The 14,294-nt window shown below is 36.7% G+C and overlaps 2 protein-coding genes across 4 annotated transcripts in view; both read left to right on the forward strand.

The window, feature by feature from the left end:
• LOC125653998 (serine/threonine-protein phosphatase 6 regulatory ankyrin repeat subunit B-like) overlaps positions 1-14,294 on the forward strand; it is a 1,068,599-nt gene that overhangs the window by 163,801 nt on the left and 890,504 nt on the right. The window lies entirely within an intron of this gene.
• LOC125657120 (BLOC-1-related complex subunit 6-like) lies at positions 3,327-13,811 on the forward strand. Of its 3 annotated transcripts, none has more exons than XM_048887779.2 (6): positions 3,327-3,501; positions 6,787-7,706; positions 8,494-8,744; positions 11,179-11,262; positions 11,576-11,652; positions 12,974-13,811. In XM_048887779.2, the coding sequence occupies exons 2-6, from the start codon at positions 7,085-7,087 to the stop codon at positions 13,047-13,049; spliced, it is 1,110 nt and encodes a 369-aa protein (XP_048743736.1). In that variant the 5' UTR covers positions 3,327-3,501; positions 6,787-7,084; the 3' UTR covers positions 13,050-13,811. The 3 variants fall into 3 exon arrangements, with proteins under 3 accessions (XP_048743736.1, XP_048743737.1, XP_048743738.1); XM_048887780.2 differs by having other exon boundaries at positions 3,327-3,405; XM_048887781.2 differs by having other exon boundaries at positions 3,341-3,501; positions 6,844-7,706.

Genomic DNA, 14,294 nt, shown 5'->3' on the forward strand with positions numbered 1-14,294 from the left:
ATGCTCCAGTAAGTCACTTATTCTTTGCAGATGATTTAATATTATTATTCACAAACAAAGATGGACTCCAAATCCAAAACTCTTTGGATTGTCTCTCTAAATACTACTCAAAATGGAATCTTGATAAAATCAACATCGTGATTTTTTTTTAATGAAAAAGTCAGTACAACACAGCATGGGTTTTATTACAATCATTTGTAACTCACACGGACATTTACGTGTTATCTTCACATAATTAAGTGGTAAAACAACTATAACAGATCGTGCTAGAGAAGTGGGATTACTTCATAAAAAGCTCACTCCCTTGTAGTAGTCAACTGTCTGAAAACTCTATAGTGAAATTATACAAGGGCGAGTCAATAAGTAACCAGCCTAACTTATATCCGGTTGATATTCACCAATTTTCTCTCTGTCGTTGTAATTGCCCCTCTAGTGTGATGCACTTAGACCCACTGTGTTCAAGTGCCATCAGCCCAGAACTGAAAAAGTCAGGGTCATTTCCATTGACTTACTCCTCAACTGCCGTCACGACTTCTTCGTCAGACCGGAAATGACGTCCACGAATATCCTTTTTCAAGTTTGGGAATAAGAAGTTTTTAGGAGCTAAATCAGGCGAAAAGGCAGGATGTGATATTAATTAATTCATATTCGTTCCGCTCTACAGCATCCATTGCAACTTTGCAAGTGTGGACTCTCGCGTTGTCTCGTTGCAGCAAAACACCTTTAGAGAGTTTACCTCGGCGTTTTTCACGGATGACGGTTCTCAGCTGGTCTAGCAAGTTTGCATGGTACACTCCAGTTATTGCTCGCCTCTTGGGTAAAAAGTCCAACATATAATCTAATTAAAATCAGACTTCTTAGATCCGCGCTGTATACTCTGCTTAAGCGATTGTGAGCGTATCTTTGGATCTGATTTTAATTATATTGGTCCAACATGATAACGCCTTTTGCGTCCCCAATACCGTGGTCATCACCTTGCCAGCAAATCAGTCTCGGAACTAGACCTTACTGTGTGTGTGTGGTGGTGGTGGTGGGGGGGGGGATGAAGCCCGAAGGGGGAGGGGTTTAACCCCCTTCCATTGGAAAATTTCAAAAAGATTGATTTAAAATGGTGCATTTTAATGCATTTTCGACTGAAATTCTTGTACCTTCTTCCTTTCATTTATAGTCACCACATCCTTTATAGGTTCGGGTGTGGTAAAAAAAAAAAAAAAAAGGAGAGCGGGGGGTGGGGGGTCCGAACCTCCACCCCCCTTAAATCCGCCACTTCAGATGATTTGTGACTTGAACTTCTTTGACCTCGGGGACCCAGGCCCTACCCACTGACGACTCTTGAGCTTTATTCTCTAGCCCATAATAATGAACCCAAGTATCATTTACAGTCACCAGACGCAAAAGAAAATTCATCTTTTGACCTTAAACGCTTCAACAAGGCGCTGCATACAGATGCCCTGGTTGTCATTTACTCATCGCTAAGGGATTTGGGGACCCAATGGCTGTTAGCTTGCGCATACCTATACGATCATGCAAAATTGCTGAAACACTACCATGTGAAATGCCTGATGCCTTCGCTATTTCTTTCACCTGAATTCGCCTTTATCAGAGTATACCAGATTCCGAACTTTCTTACACATTTCTTAATTCGTCGGTGGCATCCAGTGGGCGTCCAGACCTGGCTTCATCTTCTAGAGACGTTCTGCCGCGTTTGAATTCCTCTACCCAGAATTTAACCTGAGCATAAGGTGGTGCAGAAGACCCATAAACATCGGCTAACTCGCCGTGTAGTTCCTTGCCTGTTTTACCTTTTAAATACATTATAGCACGGTACTCAACTTTAATAGATGAAAAGCATGTCTTCAAATGGGTCACTAACCATGTTTGACATTCAATATCTTTTTAAAGAATGACGTGCGTGCAATTTTGTACCCTGGTATAAAACATGTATTGAAACAAGGCATGAATTTAAAATCGTGACCGTCTCGGTCAATCGGAAATGGGGTAGGCTGGTTACTTATTGACTCGCCCTCGTAGCATTCACTTGTTGAACCTATCCTACTTTACAGAGTAGGAATATGGATATCTTACTTTGATATTGATAATCAATATTAACAAATGTGATAATCTCCCCTTTTCAAGAAGAAATCCAAACGTCGTCTTTAAAGATTGCATTCCTGGGTGTACATGTACACAAGCTAAGGTTTCATTTAGCGGTTAAATATGAACCAGGTTTACTGCCGTTATGTTTCAAGGTCTTTACTTCAATATACATTTCTGTATTATGTTTACAGGAAGACAATTTTTTTTTTATTATAGATATTTAAAACGCCGAGTGCCTGTGCAAACATATTACACATCTATTACTGAACCCTATCCAGTTAAAAAAAATTTTGCTAATTCAAATTTTGAAAGGGTTTTGCAGGGACTATATATCTTATGGCGAAAGGATTGATTAATTAAAAAGTTCTAAATCTGCGTGATATTACAGCTTCTGTTTCATCTAATATATCTTATATTTTTATACTCCTATACGTGTATTTCAGTTTTATGATTTGTGATACTAGTAGTTGAGACCTGGAACTAGATGAAATTCTGTAATTTATTAATTTGGTTGATAGATTTTTCCGAATAAAGTTTGAATTAATTTACTCGAAATTTGTATAAAAATTCAATATTTTCACCAATATTTTAAAAATTTGGTCTCCAACCCCCACTTTTTTAGTTTTTAAATTATATTAGATTTTAGAAATTGACATAACTCCCAATATGTCTTTTTAAACTCTCAAATTTGATATATCATGAATTTTTTTCGTATATCAAGTTCAAAAAGGTCATTATTTATTTCCATTACTTTGTATTAGAATATTTTTTTTTTTTTATCTGTATTGTTAGAAGATATGGTTATGTATTATTTTATGTAATATGATTTGTGTTGCTTAAATATTGTGTTGATCAAGCTAAGTTTAAGTGCAAAAATGTCATGTTTAGAACGCTGTACATAGCTCAATAACAAGCATTGTGACCCCAAATTTTCTTTTAAATTTCCTAATTCTCCTTCAACGTAGAAATGGAAAAATACATTTCCCAAAAAATTGACATCACTAGCTCCAAATGTTGAATGTACAGGCTATTTAAAATATTTTCAAAGTTAGGCTTTATGTGAAGTACACTCAACTTTGTTTAAATGTTGACTTGGTGTTTGGTGATAGCAATAAACAATTGAATTGAATTATTAAAAAGTGTTTAGGCAAAATCTTGAAACATAGCAAAGTTGCAAAACCAGAACATGGAATAGCGCAATATTTCGGATTTATTTGGGTTTTATAATCAGCGTATATTTTCAATGAAGCGTTTAAAAGACTTAGATTGTTTACAGATGTACTTTGTAATCAGTCTGATAATGATGAGGTAATATATCTATCGGTAGCATTTTACTTCTCATTTATCTTATTATCTAAAGACTAGGTCACAGTCACTGAATCAGCAGAAACTATAGATTACAAGGTGGGTGCATTTACCGTTCGAATTTCCTTAAAAAAAATGAATTTATAGTATACTCTCGCTCTGTACCATTACATTGGATGTTGACACAGGTCTTTGGGTTTAACATTATGAATATACATCTAACCTTATGCATATGTATATAATCAGCTATGTTTAATCAACTAATATCAACAAGTATGCTGATTTATGTATAGGCTATAGCTGTGATAATTGTGTATTCATATGTTAAAACCCAAAACACCTGTGGATGTTAAAGAGAAGATGTCTATGTGCTTTCTAAATGTAGTTTAATGGAAAAGATATTGTAGCACAATGTGCCGACTCTTAAGAAGCGCACCTGCATGGGCCACTCTTTGTAATCGGCTATTAATGTTAGGTGCATGTATTCACAGACCAACTGGTCCGGTCCTTAGGTAGATTGATTGTAAATTGTTTAAAGTCCCACTAAACAATTTTTCACTCATATGGAGACATCACCATTGCCGGTGAAGGGCTGCAAAATTTAGGCCTATGCTCGGCGCTTACAGCCTTTGAACAGTGAGGGATCTTTTTTCGTTCCACACCTGCTGTGACACGCCGGGACCTCGGTTTTTGCAGTCTCTCCGAAGGACTGCCCTATTTAGTAGCCTCTTACAACAAACAAGGGGTACTGAGGACCTATTTTAACCGGGGGGGGGGGGGGACCCAGTCTTTATGTCTGATAATAATGTAACAGCTGTGTAAGACAAGACCACATGCCCTTGGTTTGGTCTAGTTCATTGCTAGCCGGTGGTGTCACACTTTCTCTACCCGTACAATGAATGTGTACGACAGCAAAATTGTACAAATTAAATGAGAGCACACACAGTAGTGAATGGAAATCGAAAATCCAATGCTCTTTCAATTTCAATTTAACTTATTTTATTGGTTATTGAGCACAATGTTGTTAGTATACATAGTGATGATAAGTATGTTGAATGTGCATTCATATTATGATATAGTTGAAATGAATGAGACCTCAGGAAACAATAATTTTGTCTGTAATAATTATAGAAGGGGGTCTATACTATACCACCCCCAAATAAAGATTAAGAATAGACCCTACTATTATTACATACAAAATTAACGGTTCCTGTAGTCGAACAATATGTGGTACATAAGATTATATGGACACTGTTCTTTGTACTCAATTCTAATAGTAAAAGATTCACTTCGTTATTAATACAAAAGTAGATTGGTTTATGATAACCAAGATTGTCTAATACAGTGATATGTTCATGCCTGACCAGTATTTTCTATTGAAATTTTGACATAATTTTTAGATATACATGATTGTATTTAAATTAATACATCATATAATATATGTACTAAGTACTGTACATATATTCTAACTCATGATCATTACCGGTAGGTATGAAATAGTTAACAATTGTCATTTCTTTACGAGTGCATTGTGTTGCTATATGTATATCTATCATCTGATTCTCTCGTTTTCATTTGGCTATTTATATAATTCTTCCACATAATTTCTAGCTCAAGTTAGCATTTCTGATCAAAGTTTGACCTTGGTCTGTCTGTTAGCATCCTGTAGAATACAGTAGATTAAATTTGTTCAAACCACGCCTCTGGGCTCGGGTAGGGCTAAAATACAGTTAGGACTATAATACAGATAGGACAATGATACCGGGGAACATTAAGTGGCAAGAAATGAAATATACACAATGCCATGGGCGGACGGAGAAAAGATCTAAGCTTATCACCGCACACAGGTGGGAAGATTTTTCAGCATGGACTAAGGATTTTTAAATGAAAGCACAGGGGCTTATGTTGAAAAATCAAGACCCCCCCCCCCCCCCCTATGAAAAGTATTGTATTTTTCATAGGAGTGTCTTGATTTTTCTACACAAGCTGTGATCTGCCCATTGCATTGTGATGTCAAATGTTTTGACTGTAACAGATCAACATCACGAATGCTGTATAATTCATTTCATGCCACTTTCGCCGGTCTTTATACAAGGTTGCAAGTTTAACATAAGAAATAATTTTTAAAATCTTCTGAACAATTTGTCAGTAAATATGTATGCATCCTTATGTATATATGAATTTGTTAGAAGCTTATGCAGCAAGCATGGAAGTAGATCTAACATGCTGCACAATAACAACCTCACACAATGAGGGTGATGTTCAGGGATAATCATACTAAGACAGCCTAGCACAGGATGAATAACTTTCAAATTCAGGAGAGTTTCAAATCTGGGTTTAATTTTTCGTTTGCTTGTTCAGCTCTCCTGTGTATACCTTTAAGATTCGGAAGTAGGGATTTCTCTGGCGGACGGAGACCCTCAGCTGACCGTGAGTGGGATGTTGTTGGATCTGTTATTGTGAACTACATGTCATTGATTGGAACAAAGGATCTGAATTCACTTAGATTGCACCGTGCCCCCTGGGGCCAGGATAGGACCTTAATAGGGATTTTAAAGTTTCACACAGGAGTTCATGTGCTTAAGAAATTCTTTTGTAGAATATTCTTCTGAATCACAAGAACCACATTATTAGAGTATACACAAGCATCCTCAGGTAGTGTAAATTCAAATTTCTTCACACCATGACTGCTGGATTCCGGATGGAGCTTCGATAGGTGGTTAGAAATTTACATTACCTGAAAATAGGGTTCTTATTTTTCGGTTATGATAAAGATCTGTGTTTGTTTCGACCCTCAGTCCCAAGGTGGGGGTGGGGCTACACAAGGGTTCAAAGTTGTACTGCCAAATGTTTACGAAATTTCTTTTAGAATATTCTTTTCAAGAATCACAAGGTTTTCAAATTGTCAAATTAGAATGTAAGCGTTCTCATAAAGTGATCTCAAGTTTGTTTACACTAGGACACCAAGGGAAGGGCCATGGTAGGGGTTCAAAGTTTCGCATAGTAATGTATAGGTAAAACTTTAATTTAAACATCCTCATTGTATAAGAAGGTACCAGTAAGACACGGTTATAGAACCAAAACTCATTATATCCAATATAATTTTCATTATCTTCCTCTCATAGGGTAATAAATATCACTTTGCAATAAGCATGTGATAAGTGTGTTCATTATAAGTGTGTTACTGTATTCAAGTTTGTTCACACCAAGACCTCAGGGTGGGGTTACAAGAAGCATTATTGGGATTTTATTATACATGGGGGAGAAAATGTGGTAGCTGAGGTGAGCTATGTTGCTTCTTGTTGTGAAACACGAGAAAAGCCTCTTCTTCTGACTTGTTTAAGTATTAAGCATGCATTGATGCAAGTTCTTCTATTATGACAGATTCTGATGTACTATAGAATGCATGATGTGTATCAGTGGTCATTCTGATAATGCTAGATTTGGTCACCAGTCGTGCTATACCAATACCGAGGATTAATAGTCAACAGTCGTGCTATACCAATACTGAGGATTAATCGTCAACAATCGTGCTATACCAATACCGAAGATTAATCATCAACAGTCGTGCTATACCAATACCGAGGATTAATAGTCAGCACTATGAAGGGAGTTGAAATCACCTGTACCAGTTAGACACTTCATCAGTGGTTGACCTACTTTTATCTCAGGAGAGAAAACAATGTGTGATTCAGAGAAAGAGGAGGTGACTCCTCCTCAGGAATTCATGGGAGGTAAAAACGAAATCGACAGTGAAGGGAACAGGGAAAATTCGGAGGTGATTTCTTGTGAGGAGGGTGGGGAGGACCCCCAGGGCGGGGGGTCAGTAGAGTCCGAGGACAGCAGTGAGGGGACAGTGGTGACAAAAGTCAAATACAGAACTTGGCAGAGCACCAGTTCAGAAAGCTGGGAATCAGGAAACGTTATCTCTCGAGTCGAGGCTGAGGAGCTAGAAAACGAGGCATTGAAAAGAACTGCAGAGGAGGAGGAGGAGGATGGGGAGAAGAAGGGTGAAAGGACATCAAAAGGGACATTGTCACGGCCAGAGAGCTTAATCTTACCTAGGCCACTTCAACAGTACGAGAAAAAACGGAGTCAGAGTGATGGGGTAGCTATTGATTGCTATAACAATTTGGCCCATATTCCTAGCAGTGGTAAAGACTCCGAGTTTGAGAACATTGAAGAGACTATGTTATCCAAGAGCATGCCTCATGGAGTTGTCATGAAGAAGGGGGAGCTGTTTGAGTTTGTAGCTGATGACTTACAAGAGAAAATCAGACAGAGTAGCCCTCTACCTAAAACCGGTAATTAAAAGTCAAACATTCTTTTTTTCCCTGTGTATCAGAACAGACGTCAGTTATTGTATTTCACACCCTGTCTCTTACATTCATGTGAAATAGACAATCATCACACAGAGCTTGAAAGTATGTGCTATGTTTTTGCTACATAATGCTATACTGCTATCTCACATAAGGATAAAATGTCGTCAAGGTTGTTTACATCATGGAGGAGGGGGAGGGGTTATATAAACGATGGAAGCATGAGGTAATTTCTTGTGTAATAAACATTTAATTAAACATTAAATAATTGTTTATACACCCCCCCCCCCTTACCAGACATTTATTCCTAATGCAGGTTTTTTTTAAAAAAATAAGGACAGTAAAACATGATTTACTGTCCTTATTTTCATACCCTCATAATGAATTCATATTTACAATCACAGTGAGGGGATTTTCATTCCCTGTAATTTTAGAACATGCTATGATTTCACTGGATATAGCAAATTACGTTTATAAAAAAAATAATTAAATATTCATCACCAGCACTCTGCTATAAGGTTATTTTACTGTACAGTCTATCAGATCAAGTTCAAGGTCACTTATGTGGCACGTTTCCATGGTTATATAGAGAGGTATACTACAATGAAACAATAGAGGTATATATTACTGACAAAACATTGCCTATATCCCCAGGAAAAATAACTACTCATCTTCTGATGAGCAATGATAACAAACTTGCTTTAAGGAAGAAATGTAAACTTGTATTTAACACAGTGAACTGTTGTCAACAGAACCTGCCACACTATTTCAGAATCCAGTGGACTGAGCAGTAGGACATCCAGTTCGCGGAGCATTGCCAGCGTGTCCAGTGGGAACTCCTCTGCCATGGGAACTTCTATGGTCTCCGAAATGTCAAGGTCACCAAGCTCTCAGTTTCCACAGAGCCCCATTGACATTCCACCGATTGACCCCATGGCAGTTATGGAACTGGAAATGGCAGCTAAACATGTGGCAGATAGTGTAGACCTCTTAATGGGGAACCTGAAGTCAAATCTTCACAAGGTAGGAGTGACTGGAAGGGGAGTTAAGTACCACATTTGATGGTATTGATTTTTGTTTGTTTCATTTCACATTGAAAACGTTTTATTTTTGATGTTGTAAAACAGAATGCATGCACAGGTCTATAAATCTAAGCTCAGGCAGCTGATCTACAAGTGAGGAGTGTGTGTGTTAATGTGCGATGTCTGTGGGGAAGGGTTTTTGAATATAATTTAAACTATATTTTATTCACAAAGTGAATGGGATCGGGCAGCAGGCATAGCCTATTTAAGCCCTCTCCCTTTTTGAATGTGCCATATGGGGGAAGGTGTTCCTCCTCCTAGGCACCTGATCCCACCTCTGGTGTGTCCAGGGGTCCATGTTTGCCCAACTCTTTATTAGCTCTTCTGAGCCAAAGGCTCAAAGAGCTAATGCTATGGCCATTTGTGCGGTGTGCGTAAACTTTTTAGAAAAAGGGCTATAACTCAAGAACCCCTTGGCCAATTTCTTTCAAATTTGGTACAGGGTATCATTGGCCCAAGGGCTTTTATACATACTAAATAAAGGGATGTGACCCTTTAACAAGGGGAGATAATCAGGAAAATACAAACAAAAGTAGTGGTTGCTAAAAAATCTTCTTCTCAAGAACCACAGGGCAGATTATCACCAAACTTACACATAAGGATGAGGATATGTTGTAGATTAAAAATTGTTCAAGGCATTACCCTGGGGCAAAGGTCGTGGTCTCAAGGTCACTTCAAAGTTGACCTAAATTTAATTTTTTTTTAAATTCCTTAAATCTTAGATATTTTAGCCATTATAAAGACTAGGATCATCAAATTTTGACAGTTGATGCATCTTAGGACCTTGTGTCAAGTTGTCTCAAAAGTAGGTCACGGTGACCTACTTTTTGAATTTTGCAGGTATTTATTTTAAAATTAATTTTGATGCATATCTTGGACACTCTGAAGCCTATGATCATCAAAACTTGTCAGTTGGTGGATCATGGGACCTTGAAATGCGTCAACTGAAAAATAGGTCACCGTGACCTACTTTCTGAATTTTATGGCTTATCATTTATAGATATATTTTAAGTTGTTATTTCAAATACCGAGAGGTTTAGAATCATCAAATCTTGTAAGTTGATGCATCTTGAGGCCTTGAAACATATTTATAAAAAAGTAGGTCACAGTGACCTACTTTTTGAATTTTGCAGATATTCAAATTTCACATTTTCAATTTTAGATGCATATTTTGGGCACTGTAAAACCTAGGATCATCAAACTTTGTCAGTTGATGCGTCTTCGTCTTCGGTTTGTGTCGACCAAAAAGTAGGTCACCGTGACCTACTTTTGGTATTTGACAGCTAAATTACTATATTTCAGACACTATTTGACCTACAATCATCAAACTTTGACAGTTGATGCATCTTGAGTCAACGGAGTGTGTCGACCAAAAAGTAGGTCACCTTGACCTACTTTTGGAATTTGACGGCTATATTTATATATTCAGATACTATTTGACCTACAGTCATCAAACTTTGTCAGTTGATGGGTCTTGCATGTTCGAAGGGTTTCGACCAAAAAGTAGGTCAATTTGACCTACTTTTGGAATTGGACACCTATATTTATATATTTCAGATACTATTTGACCTACAGTCATCAAACTTTGTCAGTTGATGCGTCTTGCATGTTCAAAGGGTGTTGACCAAAAAGTAGGTCAACTTGACCTACTTTTGGAATTGGACGGCTATATTTATATATTTCAGATACTATTTGACCTACAGTCATCAAACTTTGTCAGTTGATGGGTCTTGCATGTTCGGAGTTCGATGACCAAAAAGTAGGTCACCATGACCTACGATTGGAATTTGACAGCTATATTTCAATATTCAGATACTAATTGGCTTAAAATCATCAAACTTTGTCAGTTGATATTTCTTGGGTTCTCAAAATGTGTAAACCAAAAAGTAGGTCACATTGACCTACTTTTTTTGAATTCTTAGGATTTAACTAAAGAGTTAGAATACTAAGAGGCTAAGAATAGAAATGGTGGGGTTGTACAATTTATCAGAAGAGCGATTCTAGGCCCTTGGGCCTCTTGTTTTGTATTGCATATAGGAGTTATGAGATTGATCACTGTTTGTTATCTTCACCTTTCTTAAATGTGTTACACATGAAGGGGAGGTTCTTAAACATGCCACACCTATAGGGGAGGGTCTTAAATGTTTCACGCCTGTGATAAGACCTTACAATTATTTAGTCTGATCTGCAGGACTGGTCTCCTTGTTCCAGACTTGAACTTTAACCCCAACCAAGGATCATCTCCATGGCATTATGCAACATTACAAACTGAGAAGTTGAAGTTAGAGAATTGAAACCTGTGTAGACTTCTTGTTTGTCTGTACCAGTTATCATTTCCCTGTAAGTTTATACATTTTTTCTTTCCTCCATTTCAGATGTCAGCCATAACGGTTGGTTGCTTAGATGCCTATAAGAAATCGGTGGACATGACGTGCGACTCCGTGGACAGCAGTATTAAGGTACAAATTAATTCACTATTCTCACGGTAAAAGTGAAAGTAGGACTTCTCAAGATATGAAATCATGACTTAATAATAACACAAGGATTGAACTTTTAATTTGTAGCAAGTATATTATCTATTCTATTTCAAATAATACTCGATTCTATTTCATTTTTTTTTTTAGAATTACTCTTTCACTAATGAATAGATTATGATTAATTCTTTTGTGTTAAATCGTTTTCTTGCTGTGATAAATTCCCATGAAACAAACTTGAAACATGTATGTCTACCTGAAGCAGCTACCTGATGACAATTTACTGTAATAATTTCAGTCAATGTATGCCCTAATGGCCAAGTGTGAGGAACTGAGCAACAACATGAAGCCCGTGTACCAGCTAGCAAACCAAATGTATCCTTTCTGTGTGTTATACAGGGGGTGTATCTTACAGGGCTTCTATTATGCAATTACATGTACTATTTATTTCTCTAGTTCTATACCTTAGCCTTATTTTTAACATATACATATGTACATCTGCATCAACCTGTCATTATATTTCTTCCTGTGTGGAGTCCTATTTTTACTCAATCTGTAATTAAAATTAGACATGTATATTTCTTCCTGTGTGGAGTCCTATTTTTACTCAATCTCTAATTAAAATTAGACATGTATGTTCTGCTCCTCTACAAACAAATCAAAGAATCAAATTTTAATTAGATTGATTTTCACTGCAGTTTAATTCTTGTTAGATATGTATCCCTCCTCCCCTGTGGCCCGAAGTTGTAATGAGTATATACAGAAATCACCATGTCTATCGGTGTTAGAGTCTGTAATACAGATTAAGGTCAACATTTAGGTCTGTTCTCACCTGATATTACACATGATATACAAACCAAACTTCCTCGTATGAAACATCTTCAGATGCTTCTTCCATCTCATGGCCTAGGTGCTGCATTTGACCTACATTTTATGCCTCAGTGATTTGTTTAAAGATAATATTTAAGTTTTTTCTCAGCTTGTCACAAGTGTTGCATCTACAAACTCTCCCATGACTGAAGGTGCTCTCTTTATTTCATGTATGTATGTTTCTTAATGCAAACTAAACCAGAAGCAAGTCTTGATTATAAGGTGCATTTAAAACTATTTTTAATAGCACATAAAACTGGGGATTATATTTTGATGTGATCAAGCAAAATTTTGCTGGTGTGCATCATAAATTTGGAAGAATATGGCATTTAGATAATTATACAGTATTTCAAATATATCCAGTTTTCGGGTGTGCTGTGCGGGAGCATCAGTTCCAAAAGGACAATTCTAGATTTGTTATTTTCATATGACATAGTCATGACTTTTTCTATAAGAGCAAACTAATCACGAAATTTAAAACTGAAAATAGATTTAGACATGAAACCATGAAAATAATGAGAAGCGAGAGGAAACCCATGGGTTCTGACGATGACAGTATCCAGAAGTTTGACATGTTAACAGAGGATGTACCACTTGTACATGTACATTCAGATCTGCAGTGTTTCATTAATAAGGAATTGACATGTACATTATGGCACAAAAAACGTGTTGGAAAATACTAGACCAAGTACAGTGTATATGCAGATGTAAGTAAAAATTCCTGATTTTGTCTAAAACCCAGAAGTGTTTTTTTCCCTCTGGCATATAATGATTTTTCTTAGGAGAGTATGTACATTGGAATGTTTTCGCCTTAACTTTAACCTAGAAAGGAAATCAAGAGACTTCTGGACAGGTTTGAATCCCAGCTTTCTGAAAAGTCCTCCAAAACAAAGACAGGATAATTCCCGGGTGTAAACAGGACTGTGTATTCCAGACCATGTTCCACTCGGATAATGCATTCCAGGCTTTCAAGGATTCGTAGGACGAATTCTCCCGATATCTAGTCTCAGAGAGTTTACCGTTGTCAAATTTAAACTTTGTTAAGGCTGCATGTCAGATACATATCTAATACTTTTATGTCGTGCAGTGTTACGTATGACATTTTTCCTTGTGATATTTAAACATCGGTAATTTATCTCTTTTATAATATTGGGTCCTTGTGATATTATGTCAGTAATTTATCTCTTATGAAATACTGGGTCCATGTGCAATCTACATCAGGAAATTGTGTCAGTCATTTCACATTAGTCATTAATCAATTGTTAATGTGTGAATCTAAAACTGGGCAAATTTAAATTTGAAAATACATTGTAATGCTCTAAAATAACAAATTTGCCTTTGGGTAGATTTGAAATAGTACAAAATAATTTTTCAATACATTGGGGCAAAAAATTCTGAATTCCTGTATACAATTGTTATTCACACTATGTGTATTGTGTCTTACACTTGTACAATCCGATATCATGTGCAATATGTACTTAAATCAAATGTACGTTCAAGTACAGAACTGTGAATACTACAGCAGTGATGTATCGTTGTTTTAAGCAGATGTTGTGGCACGAAGTGTGACTGGTGAAGACATACTCAGTTATTTGTAAAGTTACTCATCACTATTGTCCCTTGCAACTAACAAATACTGAAAATAAACACATAGACAAAATGTATTTGAGATTTTTGTTATTTGGTTTAAAATTGAAATCCCACAAGTTTATTATCTGTCATATCCCTCACATTTCTACGTGGCCAGGAACATGCACGTGTGTCAATAGGTGCAATACATGTAGGTCAATAGGTGCAATACATGTAGGTCAATAGGTGCAATACATGTAGGTCAATAGGTGCAATACATGTAGGTCAATAGGTGCAATACATGTAGGTCAACTGTCATACCTGAAAGGATACCGGAATTTACATTTTATTGTGCAACTAAGGTACCAGAAAATGATAATACAAATGGATGAGACATCCGTATGTACACATTCTACAAATTTCACTACGAAGAATTGTTTTTGCACACTAAAACTAATGTCTCCTCTTCCATTTTCCTTAATTTACATAAAACGTCAAGGTCAACAAAAATGGTACTCAACCCATTCTTACTATTGTATGCCCACATACCAAATGCCTATATGTCAAAAGACAGAAAA

This window comes from Ostrea edulis, chromosome 7 (genome assembly GCF_947568905.1).
Source record: "Ostrea edulis chromosome 7, xbOstEdul1.1, whole genome shotgun sequence".
NCBI classification, from domain to species: Eukaryota; Metazoa; Mollusca; class Bivalvia; order Ostreida; family Ostreidae; genus Ostrea; species Ostrea edulis.

Excerpts from the sequence above, each read along its gene's own strand:
- LOC125657120 (XM_048887779.2), top strand. The coding sequence starts at position 7,085 with ATGTGTGATTCAGAGAAAGAGGAGGTGACTCCTCCTCAGGAATTCATG. Across the intron at positions 7,707-8,493 it reads TAGCCCTCTACCTAAAACCG|AATCCAGTGGACTGAGCAGT; the intron begins GTAATTAAAAGT and ends ACACTATTTCAG. Across the intron at positions 8,745-11,178 it reads TGAAGTCAAATCTTCACAAG|ATGTCAGCCATAACGGTTGG; the intron begins GTAGGAGTGACT and ends CCTCCATTTCAG.